The sequence below is a fragment of the Branchiostoma belcheri genome, unplaced genomic scaffold (genome assembly GCF_001625305.1).
Source record: "Branchiostoma belcheri isolate BF01 breed outbred unplaced genomic scaffold, Haploidv18h27 scaffold10, whole genome shotgun sequence".
NCBI classification, from domain to species: domain Eukaryota; kingdom Metazoa; phylum Chordata; class Leptocardii; order Amphioxiformes; family Branchiostomatidae; genus Branchiostoma; species Branchiostoma belcheri.
This window is the reverse complement of record NW_017802380.1, coordinates 4,465,222-4,491,634: the sequence shown is the minus strand read 5'-3', so window position 1 is coordinate 4,491,634 and position 26,413 is coordinate 4,465,222. Positions and strand designations below refer to the sequence as shown.

Here is a 26,413-nt window from a genome sequence, read left to right as displayed (position 1 = left end):
AAAAGAAATGATGTATTGTGGCCAAACCTGGGGACAAAGTTCAGGTCACAAATCATTGATGAAAAATATCCAGATTCAATCAGCATCTAGAATATTATCCTTATTCTTTAGATTATTATGGGTCTTAGGGATATGATGAAATTATATTCCTGATTGTTACATTGACACAATAATCAAAACTTTGTGATATGTAAATGTTAAAGTAAACAGCCATTTAAAAAAAAGTGAACTTCAAGGCAATCTCTGAAGTACAGCTACCTGATCATCACACACCTATGTCCCTAACAGGTGATTGAATCAGAGACAACAGAGGTGGAGGCGAAGAGTAAAGTGGTGAAAGCTGACGAGGCTGCGGCCAATGAGAAGGCAGCGGAGGCTCAGGCGCTGAAGGATGAGTGTGAGTCAGACCTGGCCGAGGCCATCCCCGCACTGGAGGCTGCACTGGCTGCGCTGGACACACTCAAGGTCTGTTCTTCTCATCCCAGGTTACTTTTCTTTTTTCATGTTATTTTGAGAGCTAGGCTGAAACACAGTCAAAGGCTGGCCAAATGCTGTTCCAAGGATGATGACCATAACTATCGTAATTGTAGTTTTGGACTGATGTTTTTTGTTATCTGCCATAAACTGGGGTGTATATATGTTCTGCTCTTGATGTTTCTGTGCCTACATGTAGTCAATTGTAGCTATTCTCAAACATGCAACTGCTGGCTTAACAGCCCTTCCAATACATGTACATGTAGTAGGGAACAAATCAGAGTTTAAGTACAAACTTTTTGATACTCAATCTTTAACACATGTCTAACATCTAACAGGTGAGCTTTTATTAATACTTGCTTGTCTCTCTGCCTGTCCCCAGCCTGCAGACATCACCATCGTGAAGTCCATGAAGAACCCTCCTGCTGGTGTGAAGCTGGTGATGGCGGCCGTGTGCGTCATGATGGACATCAAAGCAGAGAAGATCAACGACCCGGCCGGCACCGGACAGAAGATCCTGGACTTCTGGGGACCCAGCAAGAAACTACTGGGAGACATGAACTTCCTACAAAAGCTGAAGGAATATGACAAGGATAACATTGCGGTTTGTGAATTTCATTCGTTTATTACTTGTTCAGCAAAATAAGGACAAAAAACTAAAGAAAATTATAAATCCTGATAAAAAAATTTATGCTTGGAGTAAAGAATGTTGTCTGTCATTGAACCATTCAACTTTTACTTAACATTGAGAAACAATTGTCAGATATACCAGTACATTGTATACTTTCCAAACCCCTGATGACCAGTATTTCAAACAGACAGTGTTATGTACTAGGTATTCACAAACAAACTTTGCCTACAGGTGCATATCATGAAGAAGATCCGTTCAGACTACATGACCGATCCAGAGTTTGTCCCTGCCAAAGTCGCCAAGGCCTCCTCCGCTGCCGAGGGTCTGTGTAAGTGGGTGTCGGCCCTGGACATCTACGACAGGACCGCTAAGGTCGTCGCCCCCAAGAAGGAGAAACTGGCCATCGCCAACAAGGACCTGTCAGAGACCATGGCTATCTTAAACGCCAAGAGAAAGGAACTCAAGGTAGACTTTAAGCTATAAAACCAACACTTTCCAATTTGGAGACTGAGACATCTTCAGAGAGAGATTATTAGTTTCTGAGTCATTTTGTCCCTTACCAATGATAACTTAATGCTAAAACCTGTGTTTGGTCCCAAGAGCAACAATGAAAAGCACAAATGTTTCCCCTGATCTGACGCTGCCCTTGTCCATCGTCCTGTAGGAAGTTGAGGACCGGCTGGCCAACCTGCAGAAGACGTTTGCAGACATGGTGAAGAAGAAGGAACAGCTGGAGTTCCAGGTGGACCTGTGCGCCAAGAAACTGGAGAGAGCTCAGAAACTCATCAGTGGGCTGGGCGGTGAGAAGGACAGGTGGGAAGTGTTTATGTCCTGCAAAATCTGTATGTAGGGGGTGGAAATGTAGAAATCTTTGCTTTTCATAGTCCCACCACATGAAAAAGAATAGCTTTTCAGTCAGCGACATGATATCTGGATCCAATCTTCATAAATCATTTTCCTTTCCGCCCCCCAGATGGACAGCTGCAGCCGCCACCCTGCAGGAGGAGTATGATAACCTGACAGGTGACGTGCTGATCTCCTCAGGTGTCATCGCCTACCTGGGTGCCTTCACGGCTGCCTACAGGATCACGTGTACCCAGGACTGGTCCAGGATGTGCCAGGTATGTGTTGGGTTTGTTTGCATAACCGGTAAACCACCTTAAATTGCATAAGACCAGACTGTAAGGTTTGATCCATCCACATCCATGGGGAAGACCCTACATGTAGATTTTTCTGGCTTGAGGTGTAGCTCTCCTTAATGGGGACAACTCTAAACATCTCTGTGATAAAGCTAGATGCTCATTTTCACATGAGAAATAGGTGTAAAGGGCACAACATTGCCCCCCCCCCCAAAAAAAAGAAAATTAAATGAAAGAGGTAAGATTTTTGTAGCTGTTTTAATGGGATTTACTGTCTTGTCTGTCTACAGGCAAAGAAGATCCCGTGTTCCAAGGAGTACTCCCTGATGAAGAGCCTGGGAGACCCCATCAAGATCCGTGCCTGGAACATCGCAGGTCTGCCCACTGACAGCTTCTCTGTCGACAACGGTGTCATCGTGGACAACTCCAGGAGATGGTCAGTAACAATCAGCAAGGCTTCAAGTACTTTTTGATCCACATTAAACAATATTCTGATGTTCCCAGTAGTAATTCTTGTAATCTGCTATATTCAAGGATGCAACTACAATGAATGCAAAGCATTTTTAAGTCTTATATCCCCCTAGGTTGCTGGCTGTTTTTCTCATGGACCAAGGCAGGTTAGATCAGGTAGAAATCAGAAATTAATGCTGAAAATTCACCGTTCTCCCCAGGCCTTTGATGATTGACCCTCAAGGCCAGGCCAACAAGTGGGTGAAGAACTCGGAGAAGGACCACAAACTGTCTGTGATCAAGCTGACTGACAGTGACTACATGCGTACGCTGGAGAACGCCATCAACTTCGGCAACCCCGTGCTGTTAGAGAACGTGGCAGAAGAACTGGACCCCTCCCTGGAGCCACTTCTACTCAAGCAGACATTCAAACAAGGTAGGGTTGATAGTGATTGGTATTTCTTGTCTGTGTTGCTGTTGAATGTGTTCTGAAGCTATTGTTGTTCTTTTGTCGTTTGGTTCTGATATGTCCTTTCTCTCAGATGGTGTTTTTTTGCTGTTTTTAGACTCCTCTTACATGTCAGATAAACTTTTTACTTCAATTGATAGCAAATTAGATATTTGTACATATGTACTATACATATTTCAGTGCACTGCTGTCATAACTGGCAGCAGAAAAGGACTATCCAGTACATTACTTGGTAGTCCTCTCTGCTAAGGTCAGGAGACAGTATAGTTTTATCCTGTCTGTGTTCTGATGCAGATAACTGTTTTATCAACTGGTTCTTCCATTTCCAGATAAATACATGGCTAGCGTAACAGGACTGGCCGGTGAGAAATGACAGAATGGTTGTAATAAGTGTGTAACTCCACAGGTTTTAATGTAGCAGTGGAATACACCATGGCACTGCTAGCATGGACAGACAACTTCACGTGAAGCACAAAAATGTGTAGCTAGACTTCTTCTTTTCAGTTTAATGACAAGGACATTAATGCATCTTTTGATCATTAACGTAGGTTAACAAATAGTATGTAATTTAAGGAAAACTAAGGTAAAGATATTAGCTGTTGAAATATCATGACATTTCCACGGTAAAAGTTACACTGAACACAAGGTGACACAGCAGCAATGGAGGTGGTAAAAATTTCCCCAGATACTTAGACATGACTGTAATAACATGTGATAGGAGACCACTGTTTATCACAATAATGGATTTCTTTATGGAGGTCCATTAATGAGATTAATGAGATGAGAGATTCAAGCTGCCCAAGTTGACAATGTTGTAAACTTGGGCAGCTTGAATCTCTTATATTATACATGCACAAAGACACATAATTATATAATATGATGCCACCAATGCTCATTATCTTGCAGATGTTAATCCACACTATTAACCAGTAGAAGGATGTGCCAAAAAGCAGTTACTCAAGCAACTGGAGATGATTTTGGATTTTTCCAAAATCATATCCAGTTGTTTGAGTAACTGCTTTTTTGGCATACCTTATTACCTGGATGTCTAACCTTCACCGACGCAGTAGAAGGATGAAATGGGTGCCGTAACTGTTGTTACTACACTGTGGAGAAAGCCTAAACTGCACCAGCTAGCAGCTTATAATTAGTGTCACACAGATACTGACAGAATCCCCATTCCTGACCCCAGGTGGTGTGGACTGTATCCGTCTGGGTGAGAACATCATCGAGTACTCCGCTGACTTCCGCTTCTACATCACCACCAAGCTGCGTAACCCCCACTACCTGCCGGAACTGCAGGTCAAGGTGGCGCTGCTCAACTTCATGATCACCCCCGAGGGTCTGGAGGACCAGCTGCTGGGCATCGTGGTGGCCAAGGAGAGGTGGGAGAGTTTTCCTTTCAGACCAAAAAATTCTTAAGATTATGTGTAGAAGAAATCATCTGTGCTATAGATAGATAACACAGTAAGCTCAGAAGTGAAAGAATTACTCAGATGATATAGAATGAATGAAAATGAAAGTATCTATGGGTTTGTCTGTCCATGACAACAGGGATGAAACCCTTTGTTATTTAGCATCAGGCTAGATGTACAGTTTTTACTAATAACTACAGTACTAACTACATGTAAATGCTGCAGCCAAACCAATGAATATGAAACCGTTAAGGTACACTATGAAGTACGTTATAGAGATGGCAGATGTTATTCTAACACACACCCCTCCCTCAGACCTGATCTAGAGGAGGAGAAAAATGCTCTGATCCTCCAGTCTGCTGCAAATAAGAAGGCCCTGAAGGAGATTGAGGACAAGATCCTGGAGACGCTGTCCTCCTCCGAGGGGAACATCTTGGAGGACGAGTCGGCCATCCAGGTCCTGGACTCCTCCAAGGTTCTGTCCAACGAGATCTCCAAGAAACAACAGGTTAGTCAGGAAGTCAGGCTCTGTAAATGAGCTGTGTTCTATGTTGCTTCAGTCAGGAAGTCAGGCAGATTCTGTGTTGCTTTTGTTTGATAGCACTGGGTCTGGTTGTTGGGCTTAGACTAGTATAAGATACCAACTAATTTGTTACATCTTTAAATTTGAAATGTTGAAGCTGGGTTCCAAATGACCTAATGTTATAGTTTAGGAGGAAAAAACTGAAAAAAATTATTTCATAGCCCACACTCCACATATTAAATCCAGTCAAAATACGGAAAATAAAGCAGCATAACTTGTGTCTCTCTTGTCCAACTGGTGTTAAAGTTGGCAAATTGGAAATACGGGAAGACTGCTAAGGAAAAAAAACCTCCATAGCAGTGTGCAAGTCTATAAATTTAGGCTTTTAACTAAATTCCTTAATTAATGTCTACCCATGCCACAGATTGCTGAGGAGACGGAGAAGAAGATTGATGAGAACCGTGCGGGGTACCGCCCCATCGCCACCCACTCCTCCATCCTGTTCTTCTCTATCGCAGACCTGCCCAACATCGACCCTATGTACCAGTACAGCCTCACCTGGTTCATCAACCTCTTCATCAACTCCATCGCTGACAGGTGGGCACACCTGCCACTCATAGCATTGCTCATTTATTTTTAAACAGCTACACAGACAAATCTATACTAGACTGAATTAGAATTAGAAGTGTATATGGTCTGCTCAAACACATTTCATATATTATATATGGTGACAGGAGTGTAAATCCCTCCTGCTATAAAATTGCAACATGATGTAACCCAACACTAGTTACCATGGTGACAGATGTCGGGTTCAGGCCATTGACCATATTAGTTTGGAGAAGAAGAAGAAACAAAGCAAAAACAATATGTTTTCCTTCTCCGAGGGTAAACGTAAGAATGTATTGTGTATGGTTAGTAGTATATAAAGAGGACTCTTTAGTGGCTTCAGGGATATCTTTGTACTATCTCTACTGAAGGTAAAATAAACAAGCCATCCGCTGGTCTACCTGTTTACATTACAACATTCTGGTCTTCAGCACCAAGGACAGAACTTATCGGAAAGCTTAGTTTTCCTTCGAATGTTTCTTTTTAACTTGAAAAAAACATGACATTTGCATTCCTTTCCACAGTAACAAGTCTAAGATCCTGGAGAAGCGTCTGCGGTACCTGTCGGATCACTTCACCTACTCCCTGTACTGTAACGTCTGCCGATCCCTGTTTGAGAAGGACAAGCTGCTCTTCTCCTTCGTGCTGTGCTGCAACATCCTCATGTAAGGAATCTAGGATGCATGTCTTTTTTGCATGAGATTATTTTCCAGACAGACAAAAACATGTTGCATGTGATTTGTTGTTGTTGATGTGAGTTTATGAAGTCTTTAATTCTACAGAGTCTGATAAAACTTAGTAATGCATGCTTTTGGATAAAATTCCATTTCAACCTTCAACATGGTTCTTTACTTGATCTTGTGATTTTGCAGTAACTCAGTGTTTCAGAAATGCTAAAACCTCTTCATACATGTACATCCCTCTGTCTTAATTCTGTCATATTCATTCTAGAATAATGCAGTTCAGCTGGGGATTGTTATAGTGTTAGGAGGGTTTGGTACTTTTAAGAGTATGATGAAGGATATGTGTTGATAGTCTTGATTCCCCCCATGTCTCCCCAGGGCTAAGCAGCAGCTGACCCGGGAGGCCTTCATGTTCTTCCTGACGGGCGGAGTGGGGCTGGAGAACAAGCGCAAGAACCCCGACCCCAGCTGGGTGTCGGACAAGACCTGGGACGAGGTCTGCAGGGCCAACGACCTCAAACCCTTCAACGGCTTCAGGTGAGAATCTGGATCTATTTACCAATACATATAACATAAACAGCTCAATGGTAAACAATTACGATGCAATAATGAATGTGCAGTGAAAACTCGAAACCTGCTTTTCTTGCGGGGAGGGGTCAGTTTTAGTTTGTTGCATACAAAGAAGAATCCTTGGGATCTGTTTTGTCACAGATAATGCAATTAGCATCAGAGCTGACCAAAACATGCACCATTGCTTGATGTGAGATACTTTGTCTAGATTGTTGGCCCTGTACTGAGCTTGACTTTAAGAAAGCTGTCTACCTGTTGGTACTGTACTGATGGCAGCTTTTAGAAAGCTGTCTATCTTTAAACTCAGACTAAAGTTTGCATGGGCTGCAATTGTGATGTTATCTGTCTTCACAGAGAACACTTCCAGGACAACGTTGACACCTGGCGGAAGATGTACGACTCAAAGGAGCCTCACAAGTTCACCCTGCCATCGCCTTGGCAGGACAAGCTCCCAGCCTTTGAAAAGATGATCGTCTTGAGGTGTATCCGGCCTGACAAGGTTAGGGTCAAATCAAGGACACATTTATGACTTCACACTGATAAGAGAGGAATAATAGGTTTAAAGAGCCCCAAATATTGTGGCTAGTTTTTGTTTTCTTACTCAAGAATCAATACCAAGGTATTCACATTGTATCCTAGAAATGTTGATTAATTCTTTATTTGTCAATCTCAGGACATTTTTATACATAATCACAATATCAACAATCACTTCATGATTTGGGTGTAGTATGGATAAACCTATGATTCTACTAACAATGGCAATAGATATTAAGTATCAAGTATTAAATCTCTCTTCTCATCACAGGTGACACCCATAGTGACCACCTTTGTGACAGACAATCTGGGTAAGAAGTTTGTGGAGCCACCACCGTTTGACCTGAGTAAGAGTTACGTGGACTCCAACAGCTGTGCACCCCTGATCTTTGTCCTGTCCCCCGGAGCTGACCCCATGGCCAGTCTGCTCAAGTTTGCCGAGGACAAGGGCTTCAGTGGGGAGAAGTTCAACGCCATTTCACTTGGACAGGGACAGGTACATGTATACCAATTAACTGTGCTTATTTCTCTCAAAGGAAATATCACAAAACACCTCTCCAGACTGTGCCATTTCTTAATCTTAAAACCAATAGTTTTGGCACATACTGTAGGTGTACCTGCAGAAGGAAAAGTTATCTTCTGTCCTCACCTATGTTATTACATATCTTCCAGGGCCCCATAGCTGCCAAGCTGATCAGCAATGCGACGAAGGATGGCATGTGGGTGTGTCTGCAGGGGGAAATGTTATCGTCTGTCATCACTTATGTTATTAAATATCTTCCAGGGCCCCATAGCTGCCAAGCTGATCAGCAATGCGACGAAGGACGGCACGTGGGTGTGCCTGCAGAACTGCCACCTGGCCACGTCCTGGATGCCTGCCATGGAGAAGATCTGTGAGGACTTCAACCCTGAACTGGTCAACCCTGACTTCAGGCTCTGGCTTACCTCATACCCATCTGATAAGGTAGGGACTTGTGTTTATGTATGATGATTGGAAGATGTTATATGTCATGTTTTTTTTTGTCTTTGTCTTTTTGGCTCTGGAAAGTTTAAAACATCAAAGATACCGGTAGCAAATTTTGAGCAGTTTTGACTGTACCAAACCTCCAGACATTGTGAGTGAATTCCTTCCTGTTGTTTTCCCCAGTTCCCGGTGGTTGTGCTTCAAAACGGAGTGAAGATGACGAATGAGCCGCCCACAGGCCTGCGCATGAACCTCCTCCAGTCCTACCTGAACGACCCCATCTCTGACCCAGAGTTCTTCGAAGGCTGCCCCGGGAAGGAGCTGCAGTGGGAGAAGCTGCTGTTTGGTCTCTGCTTCTTCCACGCGCTGATTCAGGAGAGGAGGAAGTTTGGGCCGCTGGGATGGAACATTCCGTACGGGTTCAACGAGTCTGATCTCCGCATCAGTGTCAGGCAGCTGCAGGTAAGCTGTGGACCTGTCTGGCTTATAATCACAACAGAAAGAGATACTTAGTCCAGTGATGATAAACAGCAATAGAGTTATCATAGCTCCAGTCTTCACAGTATCTTCTAGATCTTCTTCTGTAGGTCACTTGGGATGAATGCCTTCTTACAAAATTGCAGGTATTGACTGAAGGAAAATCATGTTGTAGCCTTACTGAAAAACGAGCCTGGAAAAACTCTTTTGAAAAATCATTTGACAATTGCAACCATACCTTTTAATGTATTAAGCTGAAAAGTAACTGGTTTCCCTTCTGCAGATGTTCCTGAATGAGTATGAGGAGATCCCCTTCCCTGCTATCTCATACCTGGCCGGCGAGTGTAACTACGGAGGCCGTGTGACAGACGACAAGGATCGTCGCACCCTCCTAACCATCCTCGCTGACTTCTACCGCTCAGAGATTGTGTACGACAGCAAGTACAAGTTCTCCCCCAGTGGGAACTACTTCGCACCACCCAAGGGCGACTACGAAAGCTATGTCAACTTTATCAAGGTATTGTATAAAGAACTGTGTATTTTCATAAGCTTTTGAAATGGTTGTTCAGTCAACGGTGTTTTCTCATTGATGGTAATATGAAAAAGATTAAGAAATGTTGAAGGCTGGTTCTAGCTCTTAATTTTTCTTTTCACTCAGTTGAAATAGAATTGTTTGCTGAAACAATTTAACATTATGTCTTGTATTTGTCTATTTTATGTGATGCACTAGTTTTTAGTTTACAACTCCACACCTGTTTCCCCCTGTAGAACCTGCCCTTCTCCCAACACCCGGAGATCTTCGGCATGCACGAGAATGTCGACATCTCCAAGGAGCTGCTGGAGACACGACAGCTGTTTGACTCCATCCTCCTCACACAGGGTAAGACTTAAACTCTCTCTGTAGAATCACTTTTGTTATCCACAGACATCCAAGACTGAATATTATTGAAACATATTGCATCCATTTCATTGTAAGAACTTAAGTGTTTTCTTTACCTTATGATAGTTTAATATGTTATGTATATTTTGTAATGATGTAATACCAGGTACTAGTAATGATTATGTATGAAGTGCCCAATTTAAGTCAACACTTCCTTCCACCCTTCCAGAGTCGCAGGACAGTGGACCTGGTTCTGGTGAGATGTTTTAGCAACTGTGTCAGCAGAAACAAACTTTCTCATTGTTGTCCCTGCATTTCCCCATTATAAAGATGACAAAAATACAGTCATAAAAATGTAGAATGGAAAAGGAAAATGAATTCAATTTCATAATGGCAAACATTATAATTGGCATAATGTCAGTGAATAGTTTCAATTCTGTTTCAAATCTGTTTTTATCAGTGTCTGGGACCATTTGTGCTGATTTCTTCACACAAAGCAGAAAGGGCATCACGAGAAAATGTTTCTGTGCACATGTACATGTACCTGTATGTCTTGTCCATGCATGTACAAATGTATGTTCTAAACACGTCCCTCCTTGTCAGTGTGCAGCACGGTGGAAGTTCCTGTTTCATGGTGTTGGGATTACAGCAACTAACAAAACAATCTGTTGATAAGTTTATATTTAACAAACACATGTTTATCCCCCATGTTTTTATGTTGTATTTGTTACTGTACCTTCATGTCTTCATGTTTAAGGTTCACATTACTAACAGTTCAATTGTTGATCAGGTTGGAAATTAAGGTTGAAGGGCCTCAAGCTGGCGGGGTGTTTAATTATATATACTGTCCCAATATTATTATGTTATAGGGGTCAAGGTTTATTAAGGTGCATTGATACTAGCTGAGTATTTCTCCATGCATGTCTGTTTTGTTTTCAATTTGATAACCAAGCCAACCAAGTAGTACATATATTTATGTTCACTGATGTCGACTGTGTCTGCATGCTTTTAACTTTGACATCTTTTGGAGTAAAATTAATTATTTTGTTCCAGTCTTGCTGTTAGCGTCAATGTACTTGATGGTCCAGTACTTACATGAGTCTTTCCTTTCTTCGACAACTACTTCTAAGACATTGGCATGTCCTCATGAGTTCCTTAAACCCCCCTGCAGGTTCCTCGGGAGGTGGTGTTGCCGGTGGCGGTGAGACGGCGCTGTTTGAGATTGCTAAGGACATCCTGAGCAAACTGCCCAAGGACTTTGACCTGGAGGTCGCCCAGGAGAAGTACCCTGTGAAGTATGAGGAGAGCATGAACACTGTACTGGTGCAGGAGATGGAGAGATTCAACAAGTAGGGGCAGCTTTTGTTTGTTTCTTCATTTGTTGGTTTGGGTTAGGAAGATAATGTATTTTTTACAAGTGTTGCATTGTTTGGTTTGTTGGACAGGAAGTTTGGTTGTTTTTCGACAAGGATAGCTAAAAAAGCAGAAAATTGCATTTTTTTAAAGTTTCACTTGAATGGATGTAGACCTTAGTGCAAGGCACACCTTTTTGAAATTTGGAAATTATACCAGATTGGTTGTTGCAAAGAGTGTAATCTTGTTGCTACATTGTATGTATCACAGGTTTGACAGAAATTATTTTTTTCCACACTGTTAGACTTAATCAGTATAACTGATAGATGGCCAACTCAACTAAAGTACATGAAGTCTATAACATCATTTGCCAGTTGTTGGAATACAGATACGTGTAGATATGGTATCAAGCTAACCGATGTGTATTTCTGCATTCCCAGACTGTTGGACATCATCCGGTCCTCCCTGCAGAACCTACAGAAGGCTATAAAGGGCCTGGTGGTGATGTCAGCTGAGCTGGAGGGGGTGGCGCACAGCCTGACCGTCGGCAAGGTCCCGGCCATGTGGGCCAAACGCTCCTACCCCAGCCTCAAACCCCTGGGCAGCTACATCAACGACTTCCTCAACAGGATTGTGTTCCTACAGGTCAGATTTTACTTCCAAGAATGTTTTGATATTTTTGTCTCTGATTCATACCATTGCACATTACAGTTGACCTGGTTTTGTAACTTCCTGCTTTGCTGTCTCACTGGTCACAGATGAACAGGGGGATACTTCAGATACCTGCCAATGGTAAACTTTAACTCTGTTGTGTTTTCTCTACAGACATGGATGGACAAGGGAAAGCCGATGGTATTCTGGATCTCCGGGTTCTTCTTCACGCAGGCTTTCCTGACAGGTGCCATGCAGAACTACGCCAGGAAGTACACCATCGCCATCGACAAGCTGGTCTTCGACTTTGAGGTAAAGTTTCTGGACATCCTTTTTTTAGGTTGGATAAGAAACCTGTTGCCATGATTTTAACTTTTAATGTCTTATATCTCAACAGTCATCCTAAAAGTTTTGCTCTGCCAAACTTTATCAATTTCCTGAATCTGTAGGTTCTGTATCTCAACCCTTCACAAGTCTCTAATTTTTCCTTTTTCACCTGATTATGTTTTCGTTTTCAATTGCTTAATGTGAAAGTAATCTCTGTATATCCTCCTGCAGGTTATTCCACGTGAGACGAGTGACACAGCACCAGAGGACGGCGTCTATGTCATTGGTCTGTTCCTGGACGGCTGTCGCTGGGACAAGAAGAAAGGAGTGCTGGCTGAGCAGGTGTGTGCAAGTTTATGTCATCTTCCTGATGAGCAGTACATTGTAGTTGAGAGAGCTCCTTGCTTGTAGCATGTTTTCAGTTGCTATCAATAATAAGACATCTCACTGTTGTTAACCTTTCTCAGGTCCCTAAGATCCTGAACGAACCAATCCCGATCATCTGGGTGAAACCAGCACTGAAGGCCGAGCTTCCCGACCGCGGCGACTACCAGTGTCCAGTCTACAAGACCTCCGAGCGGCGCGGCGTGCTTCTCACCACCGGACACTCCACCAACTTCGTGCTGATGATCGCCCTCCCCACCGACAGGCCGGTGCAGCACTGGATCAAGCGCGGCGCTGCCATGTTGTGCCAGCTGGATGACTAGAGATTGCTGTCACTAGAATAATTTTGCTTGTGGAGTTCACTTTCTTCTGAACCAGATATGTATGCAGTGAAATTGAACTGTACGTTATGTGTTCTCTTGTAAAGTATGATGTCCATTATATTAAGTCACAAAACTCTCCATAAGATTATGGAATTACCATTGGGTCATTTGCATGTATGCAAAAAGTTCACTTCATGATTGCTTTATGTTCAATTGTAAATGCAGGTTTCATCTTTCCTAAATGTCCAAGCCTAATGCTGCTGTGCCTAAATGTCAATGAAGTCTGCCTTACCATCGTAGATATCTATATTTCTTGTACATACATACAAAATAGGCACAAAGTTTCCCTTGTATTGAATTGCTAGCTGTTGTGTTGAATGTGTGATCTGACTTTCTATGAGGGAAATGATATATGATAAAATGATAGGTGAATTCTCTAAGTGCTTGGTTTTATGTGAAACAAAGACAAGATGAATTCTATGTTAAACCTTCAGTGCAGTGGTGACATCACATGCAGTGACTTCTTTAAGCATCTGTATTGTACTGTGTAGTCACTAAGGTTTGCATTGAGGGAACAGAAATATGTCACCAATATCTCATTATAATGGAATGTATATTTGTGTGAGCACTTGAACCACCTCAGTTGACAGTAAAATGAAACACAATCTATTTTTGTAGTCACTAGTATGTCAGTAGTCTTGTGTGGTTATATTTTCTATATTTGGACAAGTAACTGTATAAATTCTGGTTTGTTTCTGGAGAATTCTGATATAATGTTGATGTATATATTGTATGTATTTTCCAAGACTGAGATTTTAAACTTCTCTATTGGTGAATAAAGAACACTGTGTTGTACACTACATGTCATTGGTCTTACATCTAATTATGAAAACTAAGGCTTGTTTTAGCAAGTCCATTTCAGAAATACATAGGAAAGTGAAGCATCTAAGCCTCTCATCTTTGTTGAACCTAAGTACTTGCAGTTGCACAGTTTCTGACAAGAGTGAACATGCTATGCATTAATCATCCACACCAAGTGAAAACCCAACACAATATTCAGGAGTACATTTTCCCTTTATTTTTTGGAATTTTCACAAAGAAGCAGACAGGGAAGTCCTACGATCTTGGTCGCTCCTTCTTCTCCTTGAACAGGGCGAGAAGCGACACGTTGGCGACCTTCACGACCTTGAACCTGACACCGGGGATGTCACCGACGGCACGGCCCTTACGACCAAATCCAGAGACCAGAACCTCGTCGTTTTCCTGAGAATGCAGAAACTTTTTTAGATTGATCTAAACAAGAACACCTGATCCATCTAACATTAATCATGAAATAAATTAAACCTAAAATTGGCCAGGTCTAAACCAATAAAAGATTACGTGATTAAGTTCGTGTTGAATAGTTCCCAATGTCTGTCCAAACCACCTTCACCTCACATGTAGTTAATATTGTATTTCCTGCTCTGTGATAAGGACAAAGAATGTACCAAGACCTAATGATCCAGGAGGCATGGAATAGTTCTCCTGAGTTAGTCAGGCCCAGGGTTAGTATCTGAGGCAACTCCCTTTGCTCATTGTCATATAATAAGGCAATGTGCTGTGACTGGCCTCAAAGTCTTGAACCCATTAAAAGTGCAGTCAGACAATTTTTGGGTCATTGGATTCGGAACTACAGAGAGGTTGTGAGAACTGGCTTTTCAAATGGACTGACGTCAATCTTTTCTGTCTGAATTGTAGATAATCAAATTATTTTTTAACACACTTTCTTTCACTCCAAAACCTGGTAGACTTTTAAGACTTGGACATAACAGTGACTAGACCGCAGTTTTCTTGACCCACCTCAATGTAGTTGAGGCAGCCGTCGTTGGGTACGAAGGCTGTGATCTTCTTGCCGTTCTTGATGAGCTGGACACGGACGCACTTCCTGATGGCAGAGTTAGGCTGCTTGGCCTCAACACCACTGAGGAAGGGAAGCAATTCACAATCAACATGTGTTTTGAACAGCTCAAAAACTTGAGAGATTCCGTCGAATGAACATTAAAGAATGTACCAAGACCTAATGATCCAGGAGGCATGGAATAATTCTCCTGAGTTAGTCAGGCCCAGGGTTAGTATCTGAGGCAACTCCCTTTGCTCATTGTCATATAAGAAGGCAATGTGCTGTGACTGGCCTCAAAGTAAGAATGTAACTCTTGTAAGTATTTAGCCTTTGAGGATGCTTCCGTGTCGCAAAGGGGAAATTTTATGCACAAGAAACCCTAGTGCTTACATTTTCTCAAGCACGATGCCCTTGGCGTGAGAGGCTCCTCCGAAGGGGCTGGCCTTCACGGCGGTACCCAGATGGGCCTTCTTGAAGGACTTGTCGTGCCAGCGCTGCTGCCGGCGGTGATCCTTCAGCTTACGGGCAGAACGCAGACCACGGGGCTTACCTGGGGGTGGGGTGGAATGGTTACAGTGAGTTAAAGACCACAATGATTTCTGCATTTCAAAGCTGGTGTGTTACACCAAAGGGCGGTTATACCAGCCATGCAGATACATATTTGCTAAGATCCAACCTGTACTAGTGGTCACCTCTGCAGTGAGACCACTTGACCATGGTGGCCATACTTTGGTAGTCGGACTGTCCCTTTAATTAATCTTTCCCATAGACATTTGATCCATGGTATCTGTTAACTTGGGCTAATTTTGAATAAAAATAATGGAGGGTTTGGCCCAAATTCATGTTGGTCTTGTCTGAGGAGGTTAAAAGATTTTAGTTTGATCCAACGACCAAATAGATATTCACGCGTACGCAGATTTTTAGTAGTTACGGCAGTACCTTTATCTTTCATGGTAATAGTATGGAGAATTTCTGTTTTGTCCAGTGATACTAACTTGGTGGTACTGCCACAAAAAAGTTGTCCACCCCCCTCCCCCATATATATCTACGTGAACCATGTTGGAAACAGCACTGCCGCACGTGCTGTACACCTTCCCAAATAAACCCACCTTAACCTGCTAAAAACACACGAATTTCAATGTCTACTGTTTCTATATAACCCTAACAACATTTCTACCGTGGTATGTCGAATGATTGTTCGTCCTTAACAGTAAACTGCCCACTTTTTGACACAGAAAATTTCACTCACCCATCTTGGATTTTGGGTTCGGGAAAGAGGCCTATCCCAGCATGCTCCACGCCTACGTCATTTTGCCTTCCCAAACGCAAAATATTTATCGTGCTCATCGGAACTCCACTTCACGATTCAAATATAAGATTTTCATTTATATTGGCCTGAAATATTCATTTATATCATATCTTATCGTCTGTATAGAAAAATCATACATATGGACCGTGGAGTTAATTCTGGTTTGATCTTTTCATTTTCGTTTAGATGCTGTTGTATCATCCGCTAAAAGCGACTCCTGTCAGTCTTTAGAAGTACTGCAAACCTGTATCACATGATCCTGTCATCATTCAAGATGGTGGACACAAAATTGACGGTCAGGATGATCTTGTCGGTTTTCGTTGTATTTCTGGCTTCCAGAGCCGCTGCAGAGCAAGTTCCGACAATTATGTGGTCAAGTCAAAGGTAGGTATCATACAAATGCATTTACTAAGGTACAAATATGTGTATATTCGTTGTACTATGACAAAAAAAATGGCAAACAATTTAGGCGAAAATTATTGATCACAGAAAATAGGACAGGTGGGCGGTATCATACCCAAATTCCGTTCATACGTCATTTTACTCAACCAAACTTGACTTTTGACTTAAATTAAAGTTTACATGCTCCGAATCAGTGTTGTGATGGTAGATTTTCTATCGCTACATCATTTGTCGGCTCACTAAACATGTATGACCGCCACTTCCACTGCCCCCCCCTCCCTTTAAATCATCCACACAGAATACTGTGGGACTTGATTGTTCATCTGCTTGATATTTGCAGACACTTACAGAACTTTTACTTTTTTAGATGCCAAATGTATCGTGATCTAGATGATAACATAGCAGTAGTAGTCTTGAAATTGAACTAAAGATGTTATCATGAAATATCCTTTTATACACACAATTTCCCTAGGTTAGTACATGGTTGACCATTTTAGAAGTATTGCTAAGCACAGGTTCAACTTTTACAGCTACCTCCATGACCTGCCGCCTGCCCGCGCTGGACACAGTCTGTCTCCCATCGACCTGCAGCACGACTACCTGGACACCATCCTCGCCAAACACCCACAGCTCATCGTGCTCTTTATACAGGACAAGGTACAACCTTACTTCAAACCCATCATTTTTTAGGAATAAAATGGTTAATACTTCATAATATACAAAATACATGTACATTTGTAACGTAATTCAACAACTGATGATTTTTTGCCTTTCTCCCCACAGTTGAGTCTGGATGACTTCAGCCAGTACGGTGATGTGTACAACGGCAACAGTAATGGAGGACTGTTCTCCAACCTGAAGGTAAGTCAGTCAAGAGGCAGGAAATAGTTGGTTGCTAGTACTGTAGGTAGACACTCCAATGCATGTACATGTACATGTTTGTATACATGCATGTACATGCACATTGTTATGAATGCATCTTGTTGTAGATGTGGACTAATTCAATACAAGTGATACAGATCACCTTGTATCAACTTTAGTGAGGTGAACTACATTTGTAACCCATGAATACATGTGACTACCAAAGTGACATGTCCATCCTTTTGTTCCAAACTCCAGTCCTCCATGGACCACGCCTCCTCCTCCCTGGTCCTGGCCTCGGAGCTGCCCGCCTCCCCCGGTCTCCATGGCAACCAGGTGGCGACGTACCTGGAGGGTCGCGTGGACGGGTCGGTCATCCCCGTGGAGCTGAGTCTGACAGAGATCCGCACCGACGGGAAGAAACTCCCGCTGGACAAGAACTGTCTCATCCGTGTGCAGCTGCCGCCGGCGGAAGGGTGACGTGTTTTTGTTTATTTATTTCATCAAGATCTCTGCTAATAATGTTATTCATCATACTTCACTTAATATACATGTACTTTAGTGGAGCATCCAAGTGGTGCAACTCTTATATACAGTCTAAAACTTCAAAATCAGTTAATTGGTTTCAACTGTCAAGTAGTGCCAATTTGAACTACTGTTGTACAATGCAACTTTCACTTTATAGATTACCTGACACTTTAAAGGGGTAAGAAATCTGTCTCCAGTGTACCTGGTATTTCACAGCTTATATCCAGAATAACTGAGAATGAACTCTTCTTTTTTTGTGTTGTCTCCATTCAGGTCCATTGAAGAATCCTTGAGAAGGAACAGTAAGTATAACCTTGACGACAACAATTATTTTTACTTAGGATTGTGATATCTAGGCAACCTCAAAACTAGTGGAAAAGATCTGGACTAAAATTTGATGCCAAATTCTTCTATATCTGTTATGTCACTGGTATGTGTGGTAGACTACTATTATAGATGACTCATTCAAGACTAAAAAGACTCTAGAGTGCTTTTAAAAGAATCTGGCATTTCTGTTAAGTTCCCTGTATGTGTGTTTTGGATGTGTGTGCAGTTTTGTATTGACATAAAACACCACAAACCAGATACTTGAACTTAAGCTTGACTTGCATGCCTTTCTATGTTACCCAGATGACATCATTGGCTCTGTAATTAAGAGTCTGCCCAAAGAGATCGACTTCACCATTCTTCTCACTGCAAACAGGCCTTCCAAGGTAAGGAATAAACCTCTTCTTATATCAGATGCTGATGTGATAAGATTGCTGTTATTTCATAAGATTGCATGTTACTTCTATAGACCCATGTGAATTCATGGTACTTAAAATTCTTTAGCATGGAGAAAATCAAGAGTTGCATTGTCTTTGAGTTCACATTGAGCAGTCACTGCGAAAAACTGTAAACTCATGAACCACACTGCAAAAACTTCAAAATTAGGGTATTGGGATATCCCTCTTGGACGTTGCAGTACTTACAAATTGTATTCATGCTGCTTTTCAAACACAGGTGTCTGTGGTGTTACCTTCCCATGATTCCCTGTCCTCTGGCCGCCATCTTCTTGCCGACGGTGACGCCATTGATGACTCGACCTTCACGTTCATCAACGCTACAAAGGACAGCTCCTGCGCTGTGTACCTGTACGCAACAGACGTGAGTTTCCTGGTGGCCAAGCTAGATGAATCGACTCCATTTGAGGACACGGTGAACCTTACAGGCGTAGTCCCTACCTCACAGACTGTCACCTGTGCAAATGGCACCGTGGAGTAAGTTCTTTATCATTCCTGATGGATATTTTTATTTTGACTTGTGAAAATTGGACCATGGTGTTTTTTTTTTTTTTTTTTTTTCTATCATGTGCTAATGTAAACAATAGCCTGGATTGTAGCAGTCCTGGCTAATCATTGGTTTACAGCAAGGTTGCAAAGTTCTAGCTACATGCAGAAGTCCTGGCGGTGGAAAGAAGATGCCGGTGTACTCTTGTTTTGAATGACTGTAGGTTACATGTATGTTCATGTAGTGTACATGTATGTTCCTTGTGATTCTTAGAGGATGTAACTAATATTTGTTTAGTAGAAATGGGATTTCACTTGAGCTCTTTGTAATTTCTCAAGTACATTGTCTCTCTGACTGGTGAAAATGTTGTAAAAATGGGACCATGGTTTATGTTCTTTATCATTCCTAATGGATATTAGTTGTGAAGATAGGACCCTGGTTAACATGTTATTTTGATAAGGGCATTGTTTCTTTGGAGAGTTGTGTATGCACCTTTTGTACTCATTTTGTAACTTATTAAATTGATATGATACTCCATTCTCAATATTTTTCCCATTGGCTATCTATCCGATGTTTCTAGGCTGATATAGAAAAACGCCTTCATATAGCTTACATGACTGTTAATGTTCTAAACATTTATGCAAATGAAGTGATCTTGTTTTTATTTTTTGTTTCTAGGTTGGCCTTGAAGTACAGCGATGTGGGCAACCTCAAGAACCTGGACATGATGTAAGTTTTGTAGAACTATATATCATGGCTATAAAACATACTACATGGACTTTATAAATTGCCACTTCTAAACACAGTGTGTTTGAGATCTTCAAGTGTAGCACCCCATCACAGTTTGGATATGCAGTGGTGTATTATACTGGCAGATATTTTGATGACTTTTTTTAGATGCATTTTTCAGGGAGGTGTATATACGTTTATGTCAGGTAGTTCAAATGGCCCAGAGTTAAAACTTTGTTCCAACACCTTTGCCTCTCCAGCATCCCTTTTGATGTCAACAAGCGCCAGTGGTCGCTAGGCAACATCACCCTGCAGTACAACTACCAAAGCGATCAGCAGACCGTCCGTGGCTCCGACATGCTGGTGCCAAAGTTCACGGCGACTCCACGCAAAATGTCGTTCCACTGCGACAAGCCCAACAAGTTCAAAGAGTTGAGCACGGACAAGGACAACAACACGAAAGGGGTCATAACCTTTCAGGGGTTACAGGTCAGTCATCTGTCAAAGGTCACACAGAATTTTTCTCAAACACCAAGCAAGAGGATAACATTTAGGGTGACCTAAAAAAAAACCTTTGGATTCTGACTTCATTTACTCCCTCTCTGTGTATACCAAGGTACAAATTCTACCCCCAGACAATCAGCAATGTATATTTTAGATACGAGTCTGCACAATTAAGCATCAATCATACATTGTATGATTCCATCATGCCACAATAACCTCCCTCTCATCCTATTTCCTGACTTCTACTGAGGACACAGTACTAGTGGTACCAAAGAGCAAATGGAGCATTCTCTGATACAAATGTTTTTTTTTTTTTTGGTGTTGTTTGTACCAGAAGATGCATTTCCTACTTTGTTGTAATCTTTTTCGTACCCCCAGCTCACTTTCACTACCTCCCACCCAGGTCCAGCCTGTGGACATATCAAACGGAGCATTCTCGGATGCAAACGAGTGTGTGGGGTTCTTCACGGCGCCCATCTGGATGGGTCTGCTGACCTCCATCATCCTCACGCTGGTCCTCGCGTTCGGCATGATGATGATCATGTCGCTCAAAACCATGGACCGCTTCGATGACCCCAAGGGGAAAACGATTACTGTCAACGTGGCAGACTAGCAGACGTAGTAGTGACGTGTGGAGGCTATGTCATGTTATTTAGTTCGGGATTCTCTATCTGTAGAGTTGTTGTAGCGAATCATAAGAAAATATCAACAGATAACTTTTAACATGATATACAATGCCACGTAATACCAAACCACTGGTGGGGTAATTGTGGTCTATAGGAAAAGAAGTTAATGTAAAGGTATATGAACCCCCTTGCAGTTTTCAATGGAATGGTCCTAAGTTTTACCTCCACAGCTTTTTTTCATGTTATAGATGAAAGAATGCAAACCAAGTAGCTAGTTTGATAGGTCCCTAGGGAATTATCTGTATATGTTAGCTCATGAGATGTGTAGAAAAATGCAATCAGTACAGAATTAAGCAGATTAACAAAAAAAAAAGCTTCTTATAAGTAATACAAATGTACCTATAAAAGATACCCAGAAAATATCTTACATGTCAATGGTCCATGAGCGATCTATCTAAGTGTTGTCAGTATAGTAGTGAAATGTGTCATGTGAAGGTGTTAGTATGTATAAGTAGTGTAATTTGTAAGTCAAGATGTATATGGTAATGTTCAATGGGTGAATGATAACCTCTAAATTGATGCTGCTGGACTATTTGTTGCTCAAAGGGGTTATTATTATGAAAATTCCTTTCTCGTGAGTTTCACCATTTCTACTTTTCTTAGATAAGCTGCAAATGCAAGACACAGATGTTTCTCCACTTTGAAAGCAAAACCCACCTGAAGGCTTCTTGCCACTCACCTGGTCATTCTTTCATTTATTCTTCCTACATTATCTGTTTCGGTGAACTCCTCTTTCTCCTGATTGTATAGCAGAACTTGCAAGATACATGTACTGGAGATACCCTAGTGAAACCTCATGTTGTAATATGATATGTATATCAAATGATGATCCCATTAAATGTATATCAACTTAGCTCTGTTGGGAGCGTACGAAACTTGGCAAGTTATTTGTGGATGTAGGCTCTGCTCTAAAGATTCATGTGTTAGAAGTAGAACATAACGGCCACACTGGGAGGAGAGAGTAGTAATTATATCACTGCCAGTCAAAATGCATCAGAGTTGAAATCCTGAAGCCAGGTGACATGCCATGGTATTATGTCATAGAAGAAGGAAGAACATTTTGTGACAAGATGTAAGAAATCATGCAATAGTCTAAAGTTATAATTTGTATTTATGGTGATTATTTTGTTGTACTGAATTAGGATGTCTTTCTTATTTTGTACTTGGATATACAAACTCATTTTGGGCATATATGAAGATGTGGTGAAATATAATTGTTATTGCTGAAAAATATGTTGTCTTGTTACATGTCATTTTGCTTGTTAAGGGGGCACTAATTCATTTTCACAGTTTTCTGACAATTAAACAAAAAATCAGCAAGAGAGCAACATCATTGTCTAACTGTAGTTATTACATAAAACACAAAGGAAATTGTCTGTCACTTCATCAGGTACAAAACTAATTAGATGATGAGTTCATTTTGCCAAGAAAGTTATTCTGCAATTTCCTCCTGGTCTAATCATAATTGCCAAATTCAAGACGGAAAAATAATGTTTACTAATGAGCGCACGTACTAATGGTAACTAATGAGTACATGTACAAATGGTAACTAATTAGCACAGGTACAAATGGTACATGTATTAAACGAACGACTGTCTATTCGATGAATAGATTGATAGCATTAATATAGAACAAGCTGAACTAGAAAACAGGCATCCGGCCAGACGTTACAGTATGCGTGCACAGATATCATATTCCTTCATCAGTACCTAACACAAGCTCCAGAGCAGAACGATAGCCGGCAACCTTAGAGCTAGAGGTAACACCAGAAGGCACCGCAAGCAGTTTGTCAGAAGACGACATGAGGTCAGCAGTTCCTCCCGCCAAAATCCGGAAAACCGCCAGGCAATTGCAAGTTGACAGTGATGGATACAAGGGAGACGAGGAGGACGATGATTATGGCGTGTCTGTGGAAAGTGATGCTGCAGCGGGAAGTGGACAAACTACCGGTGCCACCTCTTCAGCTGATGCCGATATTGAAGCATATGTTGCCGCATACATGTGCGAGGAGGACTTGGTGTTCATCAAATCGCTATCGAAAGGGATGCGAACAAACTGTCCTGTCAAAGGATGTACTGGCATCTCCACCACCATAGCAGCCTGTGAGTCAACCCCGACCACCCCTGCCTCTGTTAGTGATGTTATGAACACGCGTGGCATTCGCCACCCATCCGATGCCCTACTTCCTAATACCATCAGCCCTAGAAACGCCCGGGATCCAAGTCCTACCTACAACCAGAACACTCAAAACTCGCAGAGTCCGAATCCGATGTATTTGCCAAAGGCCCAAAAGCAGCAGCCGGATTCCCTTCCTGAACCCACCTTAGATTCAGACAATCCCTGCATCCAGCCAGAAGCAGCGTCATTTCAGGAAGATGATCAAACCACCTCTGGACCAGCTGTGGGTGATGACGACCCCTTCTCCCAGCCATATGCTGTTAGATATAAGGAAGAAGACGAGGGTGTGGGTATTACGCCGTATGCTGTTGCCTACATGTGCCAGGATGACACTGATAACACCGACCAGACGGACACAAAAACGCCTTCAAGCAGCAACAACGATACCGACGTTTTGGGGTCAGATGGGAATTTGGGGGATAGTGGACAGACACCCGTGCTGTCCGTGCAGAACACATTGAGCCCGAATCCGATGTTCGTGCAGAACACACTGAACCAGAATCCGATGTTCGTGCAGAACACATTGACCCCGAATCCGATGTTCGTGCAGAACACGTTGAACCCGAATCCGATGTTCTTGCAGAACACGTTGAACCAGAATCCGATGTTCGTGCAGAACACGTTGAACCCGAATCCGATGTGTGCACAAAACGCATTAAACCCGAACCCGATGTACGGGCAAAACGCATTAAACCCGAATCCGGTGCCTAAAGTTGTCCAGGAAGCAGGCTGTGGTGAGATACAAATACGGTTCAAACTAGTCATTGTGTATGTGTGTGTTCGTGTGTGTGTGTGTGTGTGTGTGTGTGTGTGTGTGTGTGTGTGTGTGTGTGTGTGTGTGTGTGTGTGTGTGTGTGTGTGTGAAGGTGTGCGTGTATGCAGGTGTGTGTGTGTGTGGGGGGGGGTGCTATCAGCCATATTTTCTTTAAAGATGTCATGAAAGACAGTTGATTTTCAGTGTGTACATCCCGCTGGGTTTGCGCTGCTGTAACCGCTGCCGTCATTCTGGTGTTGTTGATCCTCGTCGGGACCCTTGCCGGGCTGTACCTGAATACTAGAGAGCAGGTCAGTCAAAAGGCGAGCCAGTCTTTTTATTCTTCTTCTCCAAACGGGTGACTATTTCTAACACCAAGGAGGAACTTAGATATGGAACATGTGCCTTTTAAGATTGTATCAATGTATTTGGTAAAACTTGTGCTGTTCCTATGACATTACGCTAACTGGGAGGACATTCTTTTGTTAAGTCGTACAAAATTCATCTGTCTTCTTATCGTAAAAACTGTCTTTGATCCTTGTCGGCGGTACCGTCACAACCCTCTTGAAAACTGTAAAAAGACAGCAAAATCGTATTGACGAATGGGGCCAGACGCAATAATCAATATTCTACATGTATCCTCCCTGCAGCCGACACAGCCTGTGGACACTACCAACACCACTGGTCAGCCTACTCTGGACACTCCCTCCATTCATGATCACCCGGCCTGCTGCAGTTCTGGGGAGACGACAATGGCCGATCTCTTGCCTAATCCAACGGTGAGCAGAGTTGCTTCTTTTGTTCTATTGTCGTCTTCTCAGACTTTACAATTCCTGTATGTTCTGACAGTTCTGTGCATCATGGACCTAGGTCTCTGTTCTATAGGATATGAAACACTAATTTCTTGTTTGTCCGAATGGTCGTTTTGACAGAAGTGTTCAGTAAGTGGACAGACGGAATCCAAAGTTTCCTCAAACTTCACAATCCCACGGGGTGACCCACTGCCATCAAGCTCCAATGGATCACAAGGTAACTATCCTCAATTCAAAGTTAGTTTTTAGTGAAAAAGTATAACTACTGTACTTAACCCATGTTGACAAGAACATGGAAATAAAGATCATACAACCATCAGTAATCGTAGGACTGACTAACGCTGTACTCCCCATTGTACTATTGCAGAGAGCTACACGGGACACGTCAAGTCGACGCCAATCGTGTTTGGTGGAGAGGGCTCATCACCCGGGCAAATAAGCGATCCCAACGGAGTGGCGGTATCCGCTGACAATGAGATATATGTCGTCGATTTAAACAACAAACGCGTCCAAGTCTTCAGCATGAATGGCACCTTCCTCCGCCTCTTCCCACCGGAAGTGCCTGGCGGGAACGGCCAAGCAATGCCAATGTACCCTACTGATGTGGACATTGATGACGAGGGTCATATTTGGGTGGTGGGGAAAAATTTCCCTACAAGCGGTGCTGTGCATGTGGTACAGTACGGTTTGAACGGCATACCGGTGACCACATTTGGCGTGCAACGTTCTGATTGGTTCCCCGTCATTGCAGTTAACTCGCGCTATAACAGAATCATCGTGGTAGCACATTACGAAGTGCTCAAGTTCAAACCAAACGGTTCGTTTGATGGAAGTTTTGTCAAGGAAGAGGGCGCAGAACTGCGGTACGGCAGACATCACATCACATCAGACAGGGACGGTAACATCCTCGTAACGGACACTTCTCTCCCCGGTGTCAAGGTGTACGATCATAACGGACAGCGCCTGTTCTCGTTCCGCACTGTCAGCGTCGGTAAAGGTAAGCCTAGAGGCATTTGTATGGACCCCCAGGGTCACATCATGGTGGCTGACTCGGGCAACGGGCGGGTGGACATGTTCACAAGCCGCGGGAAGTTTGTCCGTACGGTTGTGAACGTTACAAACCCGTGGGGCATTGCCTTGGGACCGGGTGGACAGTTGGTGGTAACTGACGTATCTAACTACATCGTGACAATCTTTCCACGATGGATGGTATTTCCGGACGAGTAGGAGACTTTCGTGTAGATGTGACTTGTCGGCTTGTACACCAGGCCTTGCCCACTTTGCACCTTACTTGATGGTCTTACTTAATGGAGAATTGAAATGAACTAGTAATGATATGTTATATAGGGGACCTTCAAGTGTTGACACTAATTCATTTGTTACATCTGTGTACTATGTCTTTAGAAATGGATGACGTCCTCTGTAATGAGACAACTGTGCAAGACTGTGACTGCGCGCAACACATTCCAGCAATAGTTTGTACTTTGTGCCTGGATATTTAATATATCTTCTATGTTGGTGTTTCAAAAATGGGAGGAGTTGATCGTTTTGTGTTATTAAAATATGCTTGACGTCGAACACATCATTACAGAATTCGAGAGAGGATTAAACAATTGTCTTCTCAAGATCGGGTTTTAAGCTATGGCCAA

At 42.5% G+C, this 26,413-nt stretch overlaps 4 protein-coding genes across 5 annotated transcripts in view; 3 read left to right on the top strand and 1 right to left on the bottom strand.

The window, feature by feature from the left end:
• LOC109469841 (dynein heavy chain 12, axonemal-like) overlaps window positions 1–13,846 on the top strand; it is a 42,156-nt gene extending 28,310 nt beyond the window's left edge. The window contains exons 49-72 of one of the 2 annotated variants that reach the window (XM_019768579.1): window positions 289–465; window positions 857–1,078; window positions 1,337–1,570; window positions 1,770–1,918; window positions 2,079–2,226; window positions 2,535–2,680; window positions 2,916–3,130; window positions 4,356–4,548; window positions 4,894–5,086; window positions 5,526–5,698; window positions 6,232–6,372; window positions 6,769–6,927; window positions 7,315–7,459; window positions 7,766–7,990; window positions 8,279–8,458; window positions 8,642–8,920; window positions 9,219–9,452; window positions 9,704–9,815; window positions 10,045–10,071; window positions 10,987–11,164; window positions 11,609–11,813; window positions 11,994–12,131; window positions 12,378–12,488; window positions 12,614–13,846. In XM_019768579.1, coding sequence (XP_019624138.1) covers window positions 289–465; window positions 857–1,078; window positions 1,337–1,570; window positions 1,770–1,918; window positions 2,079–2,226; window positions 2,535–2,680; window positions 2,916–3,130; window positions 4,356–4,548; window positions 4,894–5,086; window positions 5,526–5,698; window positions 6,232–6,372; window positions 6,769–6,927; window positions 7,315–7,459; window positions 7,766–7,990; window positions 8,279–8,458; window positions 8,642–8,920; window positions 9,219–9,452; window positions 9,704–9,815; window positions 10,045–10,071; window positions 10,987–11,164; window positions 11,609–11,813; window positions 11,994–12,131; window positions 12,378–12,488; window positions 12,614–12,853 — 4,224 coding nt within the window. In that variant the 3' untranslated portion in view covers window positions 12,854–13,846. The remainder of the gene's footprint in view (window positions 1–288; window positions 466–856; window positions 1,079–1,336; window positions 1,571–1,769; window positions 1,919–2,078; window positions 2,227–2,534; window positions 2,681–2,915; window positions 3,131–4,355; window positions 4,549–4,893; window positions 5,087–5,525; window positions 5,699–6,231; window positions 6,373–6,768; window positions 6,928–7,314; window positions 7,460–7,765; window positions 7,991–8,278; window positions 8,459–8,641; window positions 8,921–9,218; window positions 9,453–9,703; window positions 9,816–10,044; window positions 10,072–10,986; window positions 11,165–11,608; window positions 11,814–11,993; window positions 12,132–12,377; window positions 12,489–12,613) is intronic. The other variant, XM_019768588.1, reaches the window with a different exon arrangement.
• A 62-nt stretch (window positions 13,847–13,908) lies between these two features.
• LOC109471286 (40S ribosomal protein S23) lies at window positions 13,909–16,073 on the bottom strand. The gene is made up of 4 exons (XM_019770575.1): window positions 15,982–16,073; window positions 15,123–15,282; window positions 14,693–14,813; window positions 13,909–14,116 (listed from the first exon to the last, which is right to left on the bottom strand). The coding sequence occupies exons 1-4, from the start codon at window positions 15,983–15,985 to the stop codon at window positions 13,970–13,972; spliced, it is 432 nt and encodes a 143-aa protein (XP_019626134.1). The 5' UTR covers window positions 15,986–16,073; the 3' UTR covers window positions 13,909–13,969.
• Window positions 16,074–16,260: 187 nt separating this feature from the next.
• LOC109470682 (V-type proton ATPase subunit S1-like) lies at window positions 16,261–22,347 on the top strand. The gene is made up of 10 exons (XM_019769714.1): window positions 16,261–16,425; window positions 16,974–17,100; window positions 17,227–17,304; window positions 17,563–17,780; window positions 18,106–18,134; window positions 18,463–18,545; window positions 18,835–19,091; window positions 19,780–19,830; window positions 20,091–20,319; window positions 20,738–22,347. The coding sequence occupies exons 1-10, from the start codon at window positions 16,295–16,297 to the stop codon at window positions 20,945–20,947; spliced, it is 1,413 nt and encodes a 470-aa protein (XP_019625273.1). The 5' UTR covers window positions 16,261–16,294; the 3' UTR covers window positions 20,948–22,347.
• Window positions 22,348–22,821: 474 nt separating this feature from the next.
• On the top strand, window positions 22,822–26,148 carry LOC109469231 (protein wech-like). Its single transcript, XM_019767697.1, has 5 exons — window positions 22,822–23,589; window positions 23,782–23,932; window positions 24,157–24,263; window positions 24,603–24,636; window positions 25,132–26,148. Exons 1-5 carry the CDS (start codon window positions 22,822–22,824, stop codon window positions 25,989–25,991), a joined length of 1,920 nt encoding a protein of 639 aa, XP_019623256.1. The 3' UTR covers window positions 25,992–26,148.
• Window positions 26,149–26,413: the final 265 nt, after the last annotated feature.